Source organism: Equus przewalskii, chromosome 10 (genome assembly GCF_037783145.1).
Source record: "Equus przewalskii isolate Varuska chromosome 10, EquPr2, whole genome shotgun sequence".
In the NCBI taxonomy this organism is placed as follows: domain Eukaryota; kingdom Metazoa; phylum Chordata; class Mammalia; order Perissodactyla; family Equidae; genus Equus; species Equus przewalskii.
Window position 1 is genome coordinate 59354132 of NC_091840.1, and position 18390 is coordinate 59372521.

At 41.1% G+C, this 18390-nt stretch overlaps 1 protein-coding gene across 5 annotated transcripts in view; it reads right to left on the minus strand.

Annotated features, from left to right (window-relative positions):
* Window positions 1-14640: 14640 nt before the first annotated feature.
* Window positions 14641-18390, minus strand: part of PRPSAP2 (phosphoribosyl pyrophosphate synthetase associated protein 2) — a 54865-nt gene continuing 51115 nt past the window's right edge. For all 5 annotated transcript variants that reach the window (XM_070563588.1, XM_070563589.1, XM_070563586.1 and 2 more), the window contains one exon: window positions 14641-15326. In XM_070563588.1, the coding sequence (XP_070419689.1) occupies window positions 15168-15326 (159 nt within the window). In that variant the 3' untranslated portion in view covers window positions 14641-15167. The remainder of the gene's footprint in view (window positions 15327-18390) is intronic.

Below are 18390 nucleotides of genomic sequence, written 5' to 3' on the forward strand. Positions count from 1 at the left end.
ATACCCTCAAGGTCTATCCATGTTGTCACAAATGGCCAGATTTCATCATTTCTTATGGCTGAGTAGTATTCCATTGTATATAAATACCACATCTTCTTTACCTCTTGATGGGCACCTAGGTTGCTTCCAAGTCTTGGCTATTGTGAATAATGCTGCAGTGAACATAGGGGTGCATATATCTTTATGCATTCGTGTTTTCATGTTCTTTGCATAAATGCTCAGCAGTGGAATAGCTGGATCATATGGTGTTCTATTTTCAATTTCTTGAGGAATCTTCATACTGTTTTCATAGTGGCTGCATCAGTTTGCATTCCCACCAGCAGTGTATGAGGGTTCCCTTCTCTCCACATCTTCTCAAACACTTCTTATTTCTTGTCTTATTAATTATAGCCATTCTGACGGGCATGAGGTGATATCTCATTGTAGTTTTGATTTGCATTTCCCTAATAGTTAGTGATGTTGAACATTTTTTCATGTACCTGTTGGCCATCTGTATATCTTCTTTGGAAAAATATCTGTTCAGATCTTTTGCCCTTTTTTTTTTACTTTGTAGCTTTCCTTTATTAAACTGTTTAAAATTGAGGTCATAATAGTTTATAACATTGTGAAATTTCAGTTGTACGTTATTATTTGTCAGACACCATATAGATGTGCCCCTTTACCCCTTATGCCCACCCCCCAAACCCCTTCCCATCTGGTAACCACTAATCTGTTCTCTTTGTCCATGTGTTTATTTATCTTCCACATATGAATGAAATCACGTGGTGTTTGTCTTTCTCTGTCTGGCTTATTTTGCTTAACATGATACTCTCGAGGTCCATCCATGTTGTTGCAAATGGAATGATTTCATCTTTTTTATGGCTGAGTAGTATTCCATTGTATGTATATACTACATCTTCTTTATCCAATCATCAGTCAATGGGCACTTGGGTTGCGTCCAAGTCTTGGCTATTGCGACTAATGCTGCAGTGAACATAGGGGTCCCTAAGTCTCTTTGAATTGTTGATTTCAAGTTCTTTGGATAAATACCCAGTAGTGGGATAGCTGGGTCATTTGGTATTTCTATTTTCAGTTTTTTGAGAAATCTCCATACTGTTTTCATAGTGGCTGCACCAGTTTGCATTCCCACCAGCAGTGTATGAGGGTTCCATTTTCTCCACATCCTCCCCAAAATTTGTTATTTTTTGTCTTGGTAATTATAGCCATTCTAACAAGTGTAAGGTGATATGTCATTGTAGTTTTGATTTGCATTTCCCTGATGATTAGTGATATTGAACATCTTTTCATGTACCTGTGGGCCATCTGTATATCTTCTTTGGAAAAATGTCTGTTCATATCCTCTGCCCATTTTTTGATCGGGTTGCTTGTTTTTTTTTGTTGTTGAGTTATATGAGTTCTTTATATATTTTGGTGATTAACTCCTTGTTGGATATATGATTTGCAAATATTTTCTCCCAGCTGGAATATTGTCTTTCAGTTTTGTTCCTGGTTTCCTTTGCCTTGCAGAAGCTCTTTAGTTTAATGAAGTCCCATTTATTTTTTTCTTTTGTTTCCCTTGTCCAAGTAGACATAGTATTTGAAAAGATGCTTCTAAGACCAATGTCAAAGAGTGGATAGCCTATATTTTCTTCCAGGAGTTTTATGATTTCACATCTTACCTTCAAGTCTTTAATTCATTTTGAGTTAATTTTTGTGTATGGTGGAAGATAACGGTCTACTTTCACTCTTTTGCATGTGGCTGTCCAGTTTTCCCAACACCATTTATTGAAGAGACTTTCCTTTCTCCAGTGTATGTTCTTGGCTCCTTTGTTGAAGATTAGCTGTCCATAGATGTATGGTTTAATTTCCGGGCTTTCAATTCTGTTCCAGCAATCTGTGTGTCTGTTTTTCTACCAGCACCATGCTGTTTTGATTACTACAGCTTTGTGGTATATTTTGAAGTCAAGGACAGGAGTGCCTCCAGCTTTGTTCTTTTTTCTCAGGATTGCTTTAGCTGTTTGGGGTCTTTGGTTGCCTCACATGAATTTTAGGATTCTTTGTTGTATTTCCATGAAGAATGTCATGGGGATTCTGATTGAGATTGCACTGAATCTGTAGATTGCTTTAGGTAGTATGGACATTTTAACTATGTTTATTCTTCCAATCCATGTGCACAGAATATCTTTACATCATCGTCAATTTCTTTCAATAAAGTCTTATAGTTTTCATTGTATGTGGTTGTATGAGTCTTTCGCCTTCTTGGTTTAATTTATTCTTAGATATTTTATTCTTTTTGTTATGATTGTAAATGGGACTGTATTCTTGAGTTCTCTTTCTGTTAGTTTGTTGTTAGAGTATAGAAATGCAACTGATTTTTGTAAGTCGATTTTGTACTCTGCAGCTTGTGGTTGTTGACTATTTCTAAAAGTTTTCCGATGGATTCTTTAGGGTTTTCTATATATAGAATCATGTCATCTGTAAACAGCGAGAGTTTCACTTCTCCCCTGCCAATTTAGATACCTTTTATTTCTTTTTTTTTGCCTAATTGCTCTGGCCAAAACCTCCAGTACTATTGAATAGGAGTGGCAAGAGTGGGCACCCTTGTCTTTCTCCTGTTCTCAGAGTGATGACCAGTTTTTCCCCCTTAAGTATGATGTTGGCTGTGGGTTTGCCATATATGGCCTTTACTATGTTGAAGTACTTTCCTTCTATACCCATTTTATTGAGAGTTTTTATCATAAATCGCTGTTGGATCTTGTCAAATGCTTTCTCTGCATCTATTGAGATGATCATGTGATTTTTATTCCTCATTTTGTTAATGTGGTGTATCACATTGATTGATTTGTGGATGTTGAACCATCGCTGTGTCCCTGGTATAAATCCCACTTGATCATGGTGTATGATCCTTTTAATGTATTGCTGTATTTGGTTTGCCAATATTTTGTTGAGTATTTTTGCGTCTATGTTCATCAGTGATATTGGCCTGTAATTTTCCTTCTTTGTATTTGTATTGTCCTTATCTGGTTTTGGTATCAAGGTGATACTGGCCTCATAGAATGAGTTAGGAAGTGCTCCGTCTTCTTCAATTTTTTGGAATAGCTTGAAAGGATAGGTATTAAATCTTCTTTGAATGTTTGGTTGAATTCTCCAGAGAAGCTGTCTGGTCCTGACGTGTTTTTTTGGGAAGTTTTTGATTACTGTTTCAATCTCTTTACTTGTGATTGGTCTTTTCAGATTCTCCATTTCTTCTTGATTCAGTTATGGGAGGTTGTATGAGTCTAAGAATTTATCCATTTCTTGTGGATTGTCCAATTTGTTGGCATATAGTTGTTCATAGTATTCTCTTACAATCCTTTGTATTTTTGTGATATCCATTGCAATTTCTCCTCTTTCATTTCCAGTTTTATTTATTCGGAGCCTTGTCTCTTTTTTTGTTAGTGAGTCTGGCTAAGAGTTTGTCAGTTTTGTTTATCTTTCAAAGAAATAGCTCTTAGTTTCATTAATCTTTTCTACTGTTTTTCTTTGTTTGTTTCTATTTCATTTATTTCTGCTCTAATTTTTATTATTTCCCTCCATCTGCTGACTTTGTGCTTGTTTGTTCTTCTCTTTCTAGTTCTGTAAGGTGTAACTTAAGATTATTTATTTGAGATTTTATTGTTTGTTGAGGTGGGCCTGTATTGCTATGAATTTCCCTCTTAGGACTGCTTTTGCTGCATCCCATATGAGTTGGTATGGTGTATTTTCATTTTCATTTTTCTCCAAATATTTTTTAATTTCTCCTTTGATTTCTTCATTGATCCATTGATTGTTCAGTAGCATGTTGTTTAGTCTCCACATATTTGTCACTTTCCAAGCTTTTTTTGTGTGGTTCATTTCTAGTTTCATAGCATTATGGTTGGGAAAAGATGCTTGGTATGATTTCAATCTTCTTACATTTATTAAGGCTTTCCTTGTTTCCAAACATATGGTCTATCCTTGAGAATGTTCCATGTGCACTTGAGAAGAACATGTATTCTGCTGTTTTGGATGGAGTGTTCTATATATATCTACTAAGTCCATCTCATCTAGTTTTTCACTTATTTCCACTATTTCCTTGTTGACTTTCTGTCTGGATGATCTATCCATTGATGTTAGTGGGGTGTTGAGGTCCCCTACTATTATCATGTTGCTGTTAGTTTCTCCTTTTAGGCCTGTTAATAGTTGCTTTATGTACTTTGGTGCTCCTGTGTTAGGTGCATATATATTTATAAGTGTTATGTCCTCTTTGTGGAGTGTCCCTTTTATCATTATATACTGCCCCTCTATGTCTCTCATTGCCTTTTTTATCTTGAATTCTACTTTGTCTGATATAAGTATGATATAAGTATGGCAACATTTGCTTTCTTTTGTTTGCCACTAGCCTGGAGTATTGTCTTCCATCCTTTCACTCTGAGCCTGTGTTTGTCTTTAGAGCTGAGATGTGCTTCCTTGAGGCAGCATACTTTTGTGTCTTGTTTTTAATTCGTCTTGTCAATCTTTGTGTTTTGATGGGACAATCCATTTACATTTAGAGTGATTATTGATATACAAGGACTTACTACTGTCACTTTATCACTTGTTTTCCAGTTGTTCTGTATTTCCCTTGTTTCTTGTCCCATGTATTTCCAACTGCCAATTCAGTTTGGTGATTATGATGGTTTTCTCATTATTTATCATTTGCGTTTCTGTTCTGATTTTTTGTTTAGTGGTTACTGTAAGGTTTGTATAAAAGATCTCATAGATTAAATAGTCCATTTTCTGATAGCCTCTTTTTTTCTAAGATTTTATTTTTCCTTTTTCTCCCCAAAGACCCCTGGGACATAGTTGTATTTTAGTTGTAGGTGCTTCTAGTTGTGGTATGCAGGATGCTGCCTCAGCGTGGCTTGATGAGCGGTGCCATGTCCATGCCCAGGATCTGAACCGGTGAAACCCCCAGGCTGTTGAAGTGGAGCACGTGAACTTAACCACTTGGCCACGGGATCGGCCCCGCTGATAGCCTCTTATTTCCTTAGTCTAAGAAGGTTCTGTCCCCTTCCTCTTCCCCATCTAAGTTATTGTTGTCACAACTTATTCCATTTTGTTGTGAGCTTCTGATTAAAATGAATTGATTATAGTTATTTTTGATGTTTTCCTTCCCTTTATCTTTAATGTTTTAATTGTTTGCTAGCCTGTTCTAATAGCTGAAATTTTCTGATTTTGTCTATTTATCTCCTTGCTCAAGGCTTTTGAAACCCTTTTATTTTTCCTCAGGTGTGAGGGCCTTCTTGATAATTTCTTGTGTGTTTCTGGTGCGGGATGGTGGTGATGAACTCCCTCAGCTTTTGTTTATCTGGGAAAGGTTTTATTTCTCCATGGTATCTGACGGATAGTTTCACTGGGTAGAGTATTCTTGGCTGAAAGTTTTTGTCTTTCAGTATTTTGAATATATCATGTCAGTCTCTCCCAGTCTATAAGGTTTCTGCTGAGAAGTCCACTAAAAGCCTGATTGGCATTCCTTTGTAGGTTATTTTCTTCTGCCCTGCTGCCCTTAATATTTTTCCTGTGTCACTGACTTTTGCCAGTTTTACCAATATATGCCTTGGAGAAGGTCTCTTTGCACTGATGTAATTAGGAGTTCTGTTAGCTTCATATACTTGTAATTCCAGCTCCATCCTCAGGCTTGGGAAGTTTTCAGGTATTATTTCTTTGAAGAAGCTCTCTGTTCCTTTCTCCCTCTATTCCACCTCTGGAATTATGTTCCTAATGTTGTATTATTATGTTCCTAATTGAGCTGGATATTTCTTGGAGGATTTCTTCATTTCTTTTTTTGTTTTTTAAAGATTTTATTTTTTTCCCTTTTCTCCCCAAAGCCCCCAGGTACATAGTTGTATATTCTTCGTTGTGGGTCTTCTAGTTGTGGCATGTGGGACGCTGCCTCAGTGTGGTTTGATGAGCAGTGCCATGTCCGCGCCCAGGATTTGAACCAATGAAACACTGGGCCGCCTGCAGCGGAGCGCGTGAACTTAACCACTCGGCCACGGGGCCAGCCCCCTCTTCATTTCTTTTTAATCTTAATTCTCTCTCCTCCATCTGCAGCATGTCTACATTTCTGTCCTCTAAATTATCAATCATGTCTTCCATAATATCAGCTCTGTTTTTTAAGGAGTCCCGATTTTTCTTTATTTCATTCATTGTGTTTTTCATCTCCAACATTTCTGATTGGTGTTTTCTTATAGTTTCAATCTCTTTTATGAAGAATTCCCTCTGTTCAATAATTTTATTCCTGAGATCACTGAACTGTCTTTCTGAGTTTTCTTGTAACTCACTGAGTTTTTTAAGATAACTATTTAGAATTCTCTGTCATTTAGATTGCAAATTTCTGTCACTTCAGAATTGATTTCTGGGTCCTTGTCATTTTCCTTCTGGTCTGGAGCATTAATATACCTCTTCATGCTATATGAAGTATGTAGCATACTTTCATGTAGTAAAGGGGTGGACTTTTGCTGTCACATAGTGGTAGAATCTTGTCGCAGATTCCACCTGCCAAGATGGGGGGTGGGCAGGAGTTGTGTTTTCTGAGCCTGCTGTGACCCCTGGCATCTGTGCCTGTCCATTGAAAGTTGTGCTGATAGGGCCTGTCTGCGTTTGCCCTCTAGCCACTGCTGCTTCATGCACATAGGCACAGATTCTTGGGCAGGGATCCCCTGCTCTGGCCAACTGGCCAAACTGGTGCACCAGGCGGGAGGGTGGAGAGGGGTGCTTTCTTTCATGTGTGCAATCCCATGCACTCCCACTCTGCATTCCCTGTCTGCCCACCTGGGCTGCTCAACTTGTCTTGGATGTCCCTGCGATTGCTTAGCCACCTCAGTGTGGAGCATGAGGAGCATACCCACAGGCTAGGAGGCAACACCAAGAGTGCAAGCATTCCTGCAGAGGGCTGCCTTTCCTACTTCTACTCTCAGAGTTGAGTGCCGGCCGCCATGTGAGGTCCCGCGCCCTAGATCACTGCCACTTAGGGAGGGAGAGGAGATCCCCTTACCTCCTTCTACTGCCTTCTGGGGGGTCCAGCACCCCCACCTTCAGACGTATGGCTGTGTGGATCTCTCAGACATCTATTGTGTTGTGTGAATGTCCTCTGTTGGTTTATGAATGTCCTTTTTGCTGTATTTTATGGGGGAGAGACTAAGGGAAAAGCTCCCTCTGCCATGATGCTGACGTCACTCTCCCCTTTTGCCTATTTTTTAATAGAGTGGTTAGTTTTATTGCTGTTGAGATGTATGAGTTCTTTATATATTGTGGATATCAACACCTGATCAGATATACAGTTTGCAAATATCTTCTTCCAATTGTTAGGTTGTCACTTTGTTTTGTTGATGCTTTCCTTTGCTGTGCAGAAGTTTTTAGATTGATGTAGTCCCATTTATTTTTCTGTTGTTTTGCCTGTCTGGTCAGACATGGTACTTGAAAGACTGATGTTGAAGAGCATACTGCCTATGTGTGCTTCCAAAAGTTTTATGGTTTCAGGTCTTACATTCAAGTCTTTAATTCATTTTGAGTTAATTTTTGTGTATGGTGTAAGATAATGGTCTACTTTCATTCTTTTGCCTGTGGCTGTCCAGTTTTCCCAACATCATTATTGAAGAGACTTTCCTTTCTGCATTGTATGTTCTTGGCTCCCTTATCAAAAACTAGCTGTCCATAGATGTGTGGGTTTATTTCTGGGCTCTTGATTCTGTTCCATTGATCTGTGTGTCTGTTTTTTATCCCAGTACTATGCTGTTTTGGTTACTATGCTTTTGTAGTATATTTTGAAATCGGGGAGTGTGATACCTCCAGCTTTGTTCCTTTTTCTCAGGATTCCTTTGGCTATTCAGGGCCTTTTTTGTTCTGTATAAATTTTGGGATTCTTTGTTCTATTTTTGTGAAAAAATGTCATTGGAACTTTGATAGAGATTGCATTGAATCTGTAGATTGCTTTAGGAAGTATGGACATTTTAACTATGTTAATTCTTCCAATCTAAGAGCACAGAATATCTTTCCATTTCTTTGTGTCTTCTTCAATGTCTTTCAACAATATTTTAAGTTTTCAGGGTACATCTTTTTGGTTAAATTTATTCCTAGGTATTTTATTCATTTTGTTGCAATTGTAAATGGGATTGTATTCTTAACTTCTCTTTCTGCTACTTCATTGTTAGTGTATAGAAATGAAACTGACTTCTGTATGTTGATTTTTTATCTTGCATCATATTTATTTATTATTCCAAAAGTTTTTTTGTGGATTCTCTAGGGTTTTCCATATATAGAGTCATGTCATCTGCAAATAGTGACAGTTTCACTTCTTCTTTTCCAATTTGGATCCCTTTTATTTCTTTTTCCTGCCTGATTGCTCTGGCTAGGACTTCCGATACTATGCTAAATGAGTGGTGAAAGTGGGCATCCTTGTCTGATTGTTGTTCTTAGAGGGATAGCTTTCAGTTTTTCTCCGTTGAGTATGATATTAGCTGTGGGTTTGTCATATATGGCCTTTATTATGTTAAGGTACTTTCCTTCCACACCCATTTTATGCAGAATTTTTATCATAAGTGGATGTTGTATCTTGTCAAATGCTTTCTCTGCATCTATTGAGAAGATCATGTGGTTTTTATTCTTCACTTTGTTAATGTGGTGTATCATGATGATAGATTTGTAGATGTTGAACCATATGTGGTCCCTGTTATAAATCTTGCCTGATCACAGTGTATGATGTTTTTAATGTATGTTGTATTTGATATGCTAGTATTTAGTTGAGGAATTTTGCATTGATGTTAATCAATGATATTGGCTTGTAATTTTCTTTTTCTGTCTTATCCTTATCTGGTTTTGCATCAGGGTGATGGTGGCCTTGTAGAACAAGTTAGGAAGCCTCCCCTCCTCTTCAGTTTTTTGGAAGAGTTTGAGAAGGATAGATATTAAGTCTTCATTGGATGTTTGGTAGAATTCGTCAGGGAAGCTGTCTGGTCCTGGACTTTTATTTTTTGGGAGGTTTTTGATTCCTGTTTCAATCTCCTTACTGATTTGGTAAGGTGATTCATTCCAGTACTATGTTGAATAGAAGTGGTGAAAGTGGACATTCTGGCCTCATCCCTAATCTTAGAGGAAAAGCTTTCAGTCTTGCACCATTGAGTATGATGTTCACTGTTCACATTGAGTATGATGTTTCATAAATGGTTTTATTATGTTCAGCTAGTTTCCTTCTATTCCTAGTTTTCTGAGTGTTTTTATTATGAAAGGGCTTTGCATTTGTCTAACACTTTTTCTGCATCAATTGAGATGATAATGTGGTTTTTCTTTCATTCTGTTGATAGGATGTACTACATTGGTCAGTTTTTCACTCATCATGGTGAACCGTCTTGCATTCCTGGCATAAATCTCACTTGATTATAGTGTATAATCCTTTTAATATGCTACTGAATTCGGTTTTCTAGTGTTTTGTTGATGATTTTTGCATCAATATTCACAAGGGATATTGATCTGTTGTTTTCTTTTCTTATAGTGTCTTTGTCCGGCTTTGGTATCAGGGTAATAACTGGCCTCACAGAATGAGTTTGGAGTGCTCCTTCCTCTTCCTTTTTTTTGAGAAATTTGAGAAGGAGTGGTGTTAGTTCTTCTTTAAATGTTTGGTAGAATTTGCCAGTGAAGCTAATCATGTCCAATTCACCAGTGAGCCATCAGGTCCTGGGCTTTTCTTTGTCAGGAGATTTTTGATTATTGATTAAACCTCCTTACTAGTTATAGGTCAGCTCACATTTTCTATTTCTTCATGATTTACTCGTGGTAGGTTTTGTGTTTCTAGGAATTTGTCCCTTTCATCTAGGTTACCCAATTTGTTGGCATACAATTATTCATAGTACTCTCTTATAATTCTTTTTATTTACTTAGAATCAGTAGTAATGTCCCCACTTTCTTTTATGAGTTTTGTAATTTGAGTCTTCTCTCTTTTTCCCTTAGTCCATTAGCTAAAGTTTTGTCAATTTTGTTGATCTTTTCAAGAACCAACTTTTGGCTTCATTGATTTTCTCTATTGTTTTTCTCTATTTCTGCTCTAATCATTATTTCCTTTCTTCTGCTAGCTTTGGGGTTATTTTGTTCTTCTTTTTCTAGTTCTTTAGGCTGTAAAGTTAGGTGATTGAGTTGAGATTTTTTTTTTTCCTTGTAAGAGTTTATAGCTATAAATTCCCCATTAGCACTGGTTTCACTGCGTCCCATAAGTTTTGTTATGTTGTGTTTTCATTTTTTATTCATCTCTAAGTATTGTCCTATTTCCCGTGTGATGTTTTCTTTGATTAATTGGTTAAGATTGTGTTGGTTAATTTCCACAAGTAGGGTGTTGAAGTTTCCAATTGTTATGGTAGAACTATTTCTCCCTTTAATTCTGTCTGGTTTTATTTCATATATTTTAATGGTCTATTACTAGACATGTAAATGTTCATAATTGTTATGTCTTCTTGTTGTATTGAACTTTTTAACACATAATGTTCTTCACTGTCTCTTATAGCAATTTCTGGGTTGTTTTTTTTTTTTTTTGGTGAGGAAGACTTGCCCTGAGCTAACATCTATGCCAATCTTCCTCTACTTTTTAGTATGTAGGCCGCCAGTACAGCATGGCCACTAACAGAGCAGTGTAGGTCTGCACCCGGAAACTGAACCCAGGCCACTGAAGGGGAGCGTGCTGAGCTAACTAGTAGGCCACCAGGGCCGACCTGCAATTTTTGTCTTAAAGTCTATTTTGCCTGATAGTACTTTAGACACCCTGCTCTCTTTTGGTTACTACTTGCATGGAATATCTTCTTCCATCTTTTCATTGTCAATCTATTTGTGTCTTTGGATCTAAAGTGAGTCTTCTGCAGATGGTGTATAGTTGAACTGTGTTTTTTAAAAAATCCATTCTGCCCATCTTTGTCTTGTAATTGGAAAGTTGAATTCATTTACATTTAAAGTAATTATTGATAAGGAAGGACTTCTGTCATTTTGTTGTTTTCTATATGCCTTATAGCTTTTTTGTCCTCATTTCCTGGATTACTATCTTCTTTTGTGCTTAATTGATTTTTCATAGTGAAACCTTTCAATTCATTTCCTACTTCCTTTGGTATATATTCTATAGCTATTTTTCTTTGTAGTTACCACTGGGCTTATATTTATCATCCTAAGGCTATAACACTCTAATTTGAATTTATGCCAGCTTAACTTCCATGACATACAGAAATTCTGCTTCTTTAACAGCACTGTCTCCACCCCTTTCAGCTGTTGATATCACAAAATTAAATATTTATACATTGTGTTCCCAAAAACATAAACTACTAATTCTTTTAAATCCATTAGGCTCTTAAATTATGCAGAGAACAAAAATGTGGAGTTACAAACCAATGTTACAACAATACTAGCTTTTAGATTAATAACTGTTTCTTAAAATATATTAGTCTCTTAAATCATGTAGAAAACAAAAAGTGGTGTTAGAACGCATTGTTATGGTAATAATAGCTTTTATAATTACCAATGTATGTACCTTTATTGAGATCTTTATTTCTTCAGACAGCTTTGAGTTATTATCTAGTATCCCTTCATTTCATCCTGCAAAACCACCCCAAGCATTTCTTCTAGGGTAGGGCTAGTGGGAATGAACTCCCTCAGCTTTTGTTTATATGGGAATGTCTTAATTTCTCCCCGACCTTTGAAGGACAGTGTTGCCAGATATAGGATTCCTGGCTGACATTTTTTTCTTTTACCACTTTGTCTCAGCCCACTGCCTTCTGGCCTCAAAGTTTCTGATGAGAAATCTACTGATAATCTTACTGAGGATCCCTCATATGTGACAAGTCACTTTTCTCTGACAGCTTTCAAGATTCTTTGTCTAGCTTTTGACAGTTTGATCATAATGTGTCTTGGTGTGGGTCTCCTTGAGTTCATCTTCCTTCAAGTTCACTGAGCTTCTTGGATATTTATATTCATGTCTTTCATCAAATTTGTGAAGTTTTCAGCCTTTATTTATTCAGATTCTGTCTCTCTCTCTTCTCCTTCTAGAACAACTAATGTTGTTTTCACAGGAGTCAGCCAACCTGAAACTGTCAGGCACAAATGTTACCACCCACAGACTAGGCAGGCAGGCTGGTCACTCAACAGTGTTCAGATTCAGATCAAGGCTCACAAATGGGCCAAGCCAAGGCCTTGACAGAATGCTAGACATGCTCCCGGCTCTGCCATACCCCCCAGGTCACAGAGGGGGAGCCTTTAGTCAGAACATGCAGGAAATGATTGGAAAGAGCACTAAACTGGGAAGAAGGAAGCTGCATTCTGAATCCTAGCTTGAAGGGTCACCTTGTTTAGTCATCACTTCAAGGTGGAGCCTTGAAGGTAACACAGAAATTATGAGAACCAAATTAACAGCATTCTGGCACACAGCAAGGGCTGAACTGGTGTTTGTTTATGCTTGCATTCATTCATGCTCCTTGTACTATCATCCTGTGTTCTTGATGCCCTGAGAGCACTGTTCCAACCCATATTTGTCTGTCCGGAGTGATAACGTCACAATAACCAAAACTGTTAACTATTAGCCTTTTTTCTGTTACAGAATTTCTAGGTTCAACTCCTTATATTTTTGGCTTAGTGGAAACAGTAGTTTGGAAGGTCAACAAGACTTCTCTGGCTGAGGAAAAGCCTACAATACACAAAAATCTCGTAACCATGGTTTTCTCTGGAAGAGGAAGTGGGTGGTGAGGGTCTTGGGTGGAAGGGAGACCTCCGTTTCTGTGCTCTTTGGCCCTCAGAACCCCACCGTGCTCCTTGCCACATGGCAGAGCCCAACCTCCTCCAATTGCCCCTCAAGGGTCTCTATCCTGAGCCCCACCTCTGCCTTCCCTCCTCCTGCTCCAGCCACATCAGGCTACGATGTGACAGCCCACACACCGGCATTGCCACACCTCAGAGCCTTCACTTGTGCTATTCCTTCTCCTTATTCTCTGCCTCCTCTCCTTCCTGATCCTCATATAGCTGCCCCTTCTCCATGCCCCTCAACTCTCTGCTAAGATTTGTGACCAGAGGGTGCCTGGGTCTCAACCCCCAGCAGCTGGTGGATTCTCCCAGGTGTCCATCGTCACCTCCGTCCAGCTAGCGCAGTGACCACAGGCCTCTGTGGGTCTGAAGAGTCCTAGCTTTGCCATATGTTCATCAGCCAGAGGAAAACACTCCTGTTACACTTTTTTTTCACTTACTGCTCTTCTGTAAATTTGGCTTTTCTTCATGAAGGATGACACATTAAGAAAAACCACGCAGGCAAACTTCAGTGAACACAGCCACCAAGAGGAAACTTTCTCCTGAATGAGCTGTGATAAGATAGTATCAAAAGGGGCAAAAGATGGGGAAAAACTCACACACAGCAGAGTCCTGAGATGTGAGCCTCGCTCAGATGTTTCTTCAGCCCATTTCGGAGCATTAATGTGCAAGTCCCCAGGGGCAAAGACCGGCTCCCCTCAGGTGACACCTGTCCCCCAGGCTCTTCTTCTAAACGTGGCGACCGTCAGAGGATGGCAACCTGCAGCTGACCAGAGCGGGACTGGCCAAGGCAGCTGTCAGCGCAGTATTTCCTAAGCCCGTTGAGGAAGACCGTACATTCCCATCTCTAGGAACAGGTTTGCAATAAGCAAGGACACGTTTCCAAGAGGACAGAGCTGTCATTAATGGGATTAGAAAACCTGGTCGGGGGCACTTTTCTCCCAAACTCGGTCCCCTCATTAGTAAAACGAGGCGGGGTCTGGCAGGGGGCTGGGCACTGCCGGTGCAAGGAGTGCAGAGGGGACATCCAGGAGGCCACTAGCACCAGGGGCAGCCACTGGAGTGGGGCCCTCAGTGCTTCTGCACACACAGGGACCCAGCTGCACCAGGCACAGCTCCCGAGCTGCTCTCTGGGGGGAGCCAACAAACCCTGACACGGCAAACAGCAGGTGATTGATCTTAATTTTGTGCTAAGTCAACAGCTATTTTATTCCAGATTCTTATATACACAGGCAAAAAGTGAAAGTTTAAGGTTTTTGGAAGAAAAGGTTATCTTTTTCTTTCTGAGAAAGTCTTCATTTTATCCTCCATGAATTGGATGGGACTGCCACCACGTGACCTGAGTGGAAGGACATGCTGGCATAACTCACGGGACCCCACTGTTCCACAGTCATAAAGTCTAAGGTGCAAGTTTGGAGTTCTGAACTCTAAACTCTAAGACTATACTTAGATGCCTGACATCGACAAGGGTGACATCACTTGACCTTTGTGACGCCCCTCCAGCATCTCCTCCCCCAGAGCATGCAGTGGTGCCTTTGTTTCAGGAATGGCTGAGCTGTTGAACAGGGAGCAGAATAAAACCGTGCCCAGATGCAGACGGCAGCTCGCACCAGCTCACTGACCTGCCCCCGGCGGCCCACGGCCTGGGACTCAAGGCCTCTCCATGTCAGTCAAATGACACATCAGGAAGGTGCAGAGAACTGGACAAACAGAACAGGGACCATCACATCCTGAAGAGGGTATCGCACCCTCCCGACAAGCGGCAGAAGAGAAAACAAGCTGATGAACATTTCAATATCCACAGCACGCATATTCAGCTTTCACTTTACTTTAGTTACAAAACAAATGCCCGAACACAAGTTCAGAAAAAGCACACCAGCACAGTAAGTTTTTATTCCTTCTTCTGTTACAGAAAATAAATAATGGTCACGTACTCCACATGCTCGTCTAGAAAAGCTTTTCTAAACGTCCCTGACTGGATCCCCCGGGAGACTCTCGCTGTTCCACGGCAGCTTTCATATAGACTGTTGGACTCTATTAATTTTTTAAGCACTTGGGCTCCAGCAACTTTGGAAAAAGGCTGTTTGTGAGCTTAAAAATCTTATTCTAAGTTACATTTTAAATAGTTAAACTAAAAACAACCAGGTCTTAACTTATTTTAAGAGGAGAATATAATTTTTCTTTTATAAAAATTGCCCAAAAAACTCATAAACACCCAAACCGACAGAAAAAGTTGGTCTATCTCCATAGGAATTAACAAGAAAAAAGGAACAGAACACACGCAGCCCCTGTAAACAGACCTGCTCAGGCAGGACCCCGCCCCGCACTCATTCCTCATTCTTCCGTTTCCAGTTTGGCCCTCGGGAGTTTTCCGAAAGGGCAGCTGCTCAGTCGTCTAGGCCGATGTTCCTGAAGAGGTAGGACATGGACTCCCCGTTGTGAATCCGACGGATGGCTTCCGAGAGGATCATGCTGATATCCACGGTTTTAATTTTGGGGCACTGCAGCTTCTGGATTTCATGTGGAATTGTATTGGTAACCACCACCTGCAAACCAAGAGAAAAAAACCAAAAGCATCATAAAACCACGGAGCTTCCTGGCTTGATTTGAAAATCTGATATACTCTCAAATCTCTGAGGGCAGGGGTGTACCGCACGTGCAACAATGTTCTCAGTCAACATGAACGCTTGCCGTGTTTCTCAGGTTAAAACTGGATAACCCTACACCCATTAGCACAGCTACAGGCAAAAAGACAGGGAACAGTAAGTGTTGGCAAGGATGAGGAGAAAGCGGGCCCTCGTACACTGCAGGTGGGGATGTAAAATGGTTCGCCTGCTTTGCAAAACAGTCTGGAGGTTTCTCAAAAGTTTAAACATAGAGTTACCATAAGACCCAGTAATTCTACTCCTAGGATCACACCCCAGAGAACTGAACACATATGTCCAGACCAAAGCTGATGCACGAATGTTCATAACAGCACCATCACAACAGTCACAACGCAGAACAATCCAGACCTCCATCAACTTAGGAATAGAGAGACGAAACGCGCCATATCCATACAATGACACATTCAGAATAAAAGGAATGAAGTGGGCCCGCCCCATGGCTGAGTGGTCAAGTTGGCGCCCTGCACTTTGGTGGCCCAGGGTTTCACTGGTTCGGATCCTGGGCACGGACACGGCACCACTCATCAAGCCATGCTGAGGCAGCGTGCCACATGCCACAACTAGAAGGACGCACAAATAAAAATGTGCAGCTATGTACTGGGGGCTTTGGGGAGAAGGAAAAAAAAGAAGATTGGTAACAGATGTTAGCTCAGGTGCCAATCTTTAAAAAAGAAAAGGAGTGAAGTACTGAGACGTGCCATAAGATGGAGGAACACTGAAAACCTTATGCTAAGTGAAAGAGGCCAGACCTGAAAGACCGCTGCTGTCTGATCCCACTGACGTGAGATGCCCAGATTGGGTAAATCTGCAGAGACAGAGGCGGATGGTGGGGCTGGGGGCTGCGTGGATTGAGAGGGAACAGGCATGACTGCTAAGGGGCATGAGGTTTTTTTTGGGGTGATGAAAATGCAATAAGAGTGATTGTGGTAATGGCTGCACAGCTCTGTGAATATACTAGAAACCACTGAACTATGTATTTTAAATGGGTGAATTGTATAGTATGTGAATTATATCTCAACAAAGCTGTTACTTTAAAAAGTTATTTGATAAAAATTAAAAAAGGAGAAGCACTTTTCAACAGTTACAAATGGGAAAAAATAAAAATTCTCAGCCTTCTTAAAAAAACGAGGAATGGGAGTAATTTTTTATTCTTATTTATAATATATACCCCCTATTTCCAAAATAAGCCTCAAGACAGCTGATAATAAAGAGGCACACACAATGAGATGCTGAGAGAGACGATGAGGAATCATCAGAACCAGCACCAGGGATGCGAACACCCAGCCTCAGGTGATTACTGGGACTCCCCGTCCGTATTCGATCTTCCTGGTAACACTACAGCAAATGGAGACATGAAGGGCACACAGGTCTCATGACCCGCAGAGGACAGTTCCCAGAGGAAGAGCACCTTCCCGCTGGCATCACACAGGCTTTCCGCGTCAGCGCAGTCAGTGCGAGGGCCGACAGGCAGGCCGCAGCGCTCCGTGCACAGCGCCCCCTGGGGGCATCACTGGGGGCGTCACTGCGGCCCTCCGGGTCAGTTTTCCTCACTAAAAAACCGCTCTCACTGAGGAATGACTTTTCGGAATTTATTCTAACCACTTTTTAAAAATAACAGCTTTACTGACATACAATTCACATACTACATAACTCTCCTCAAGTGTACAATTCGGTGGTTTTTACAACATCAGAGTTGTGTCCAATATCTTCCCGAAAAGAAACCCCACACCCACCAGCTGTGGCTCCTTATGCCTCATGCCCCAAAGCCCCAAAGCCCCGGGGACCAAGAATTCTTGTCTCTATGGCGCCTGTTCCGGACATTTCACTCTACTAGCTTTAGCTTCAAAAGGAACCAAGGAAAACACTCCAACCCTGGATTTCCCAACCCCAAGCGCTCTGGACTGGCCCCTGCTCTGACGGGGAACCGGCCTCTCCACTTCTCCCCCGCCAGCTCCTCACACGTGGACTCTGCCAGGACTCGTGCATCGATCGTACCTTTATCATCTGTTGGGCGACCACACTTGCCTGTAAGTTCCTAGGGAAATCCTTAGCTTCCTAACCAGAGTGAACACAGGACCCCTGTTTAGATCTTAGTTACTGACCCGGCTCCCCACGAAGAGTATCAGTGACAGGGCTCCCAGGGGCGCAAAGCACCGATGCGGCAGCCTCCCCAGGGAAGAGCTCTGCTGCCAGACCGCGCAGGCCCTGCTGGTTCCACGCCCCCCGTCCGAACCCACTCTGCTCTCGGGGGCCTGGCTCCAGCAGCGCCGTCCACCTTCCTCTGGTTTGCTCATGCTGATCCACCCACACAGCACCCGTAAGAAGCCCGCCTAGTGCCACATGGCCAGACCCGAGAGCCGCGCTGGGCCTGAAGTCTTCTGGCTTTACTTAGTATATGTGTTCTGTATGGCTGATTTCGCCTCCTTGAACGCTTTTAACATCATTCCTGCTTCTCAGTACGTTTTGACCAACTCAGCGAGGAGGCTGCGCTGACGTGAGCATGCAGGTCCAGCCTTCCGTCTGCGCTAAGGCATCTGGAACCCATCAAAGCTGATAAACACAGGGCCCGGCTTAGGGATGTCTACCATTGAAAAGTAAAAACCCAGGACTTGCAGAAGTAAAAGGAGTTGGACTAATTCAAGATTCAATACCCAGGAATATGCAGAGGACAGCACTTCTGTTTTTTAAGAGATAATAAAAATGTGATTTATACAGTCAAACCTCCCAGCTGAGCTCCGGAGTGTGGGGCTGGAAAAGCACGGTGAGTAACGCTGGACAGCCTCGCTCAGCCGCACCTTAGGAAACTGCCCTGTTTACCTTCCTCTGCCAGTTTCATTCCAGGGGCGTCTGTACCAGGGAGAAGGCTGGGCTTTGGCGTCAAGCAAACTAAGGTCTGAACCCAAACACTGAGCCCAGGAGCTGTCTGATCTTAAGAAGTCACTCA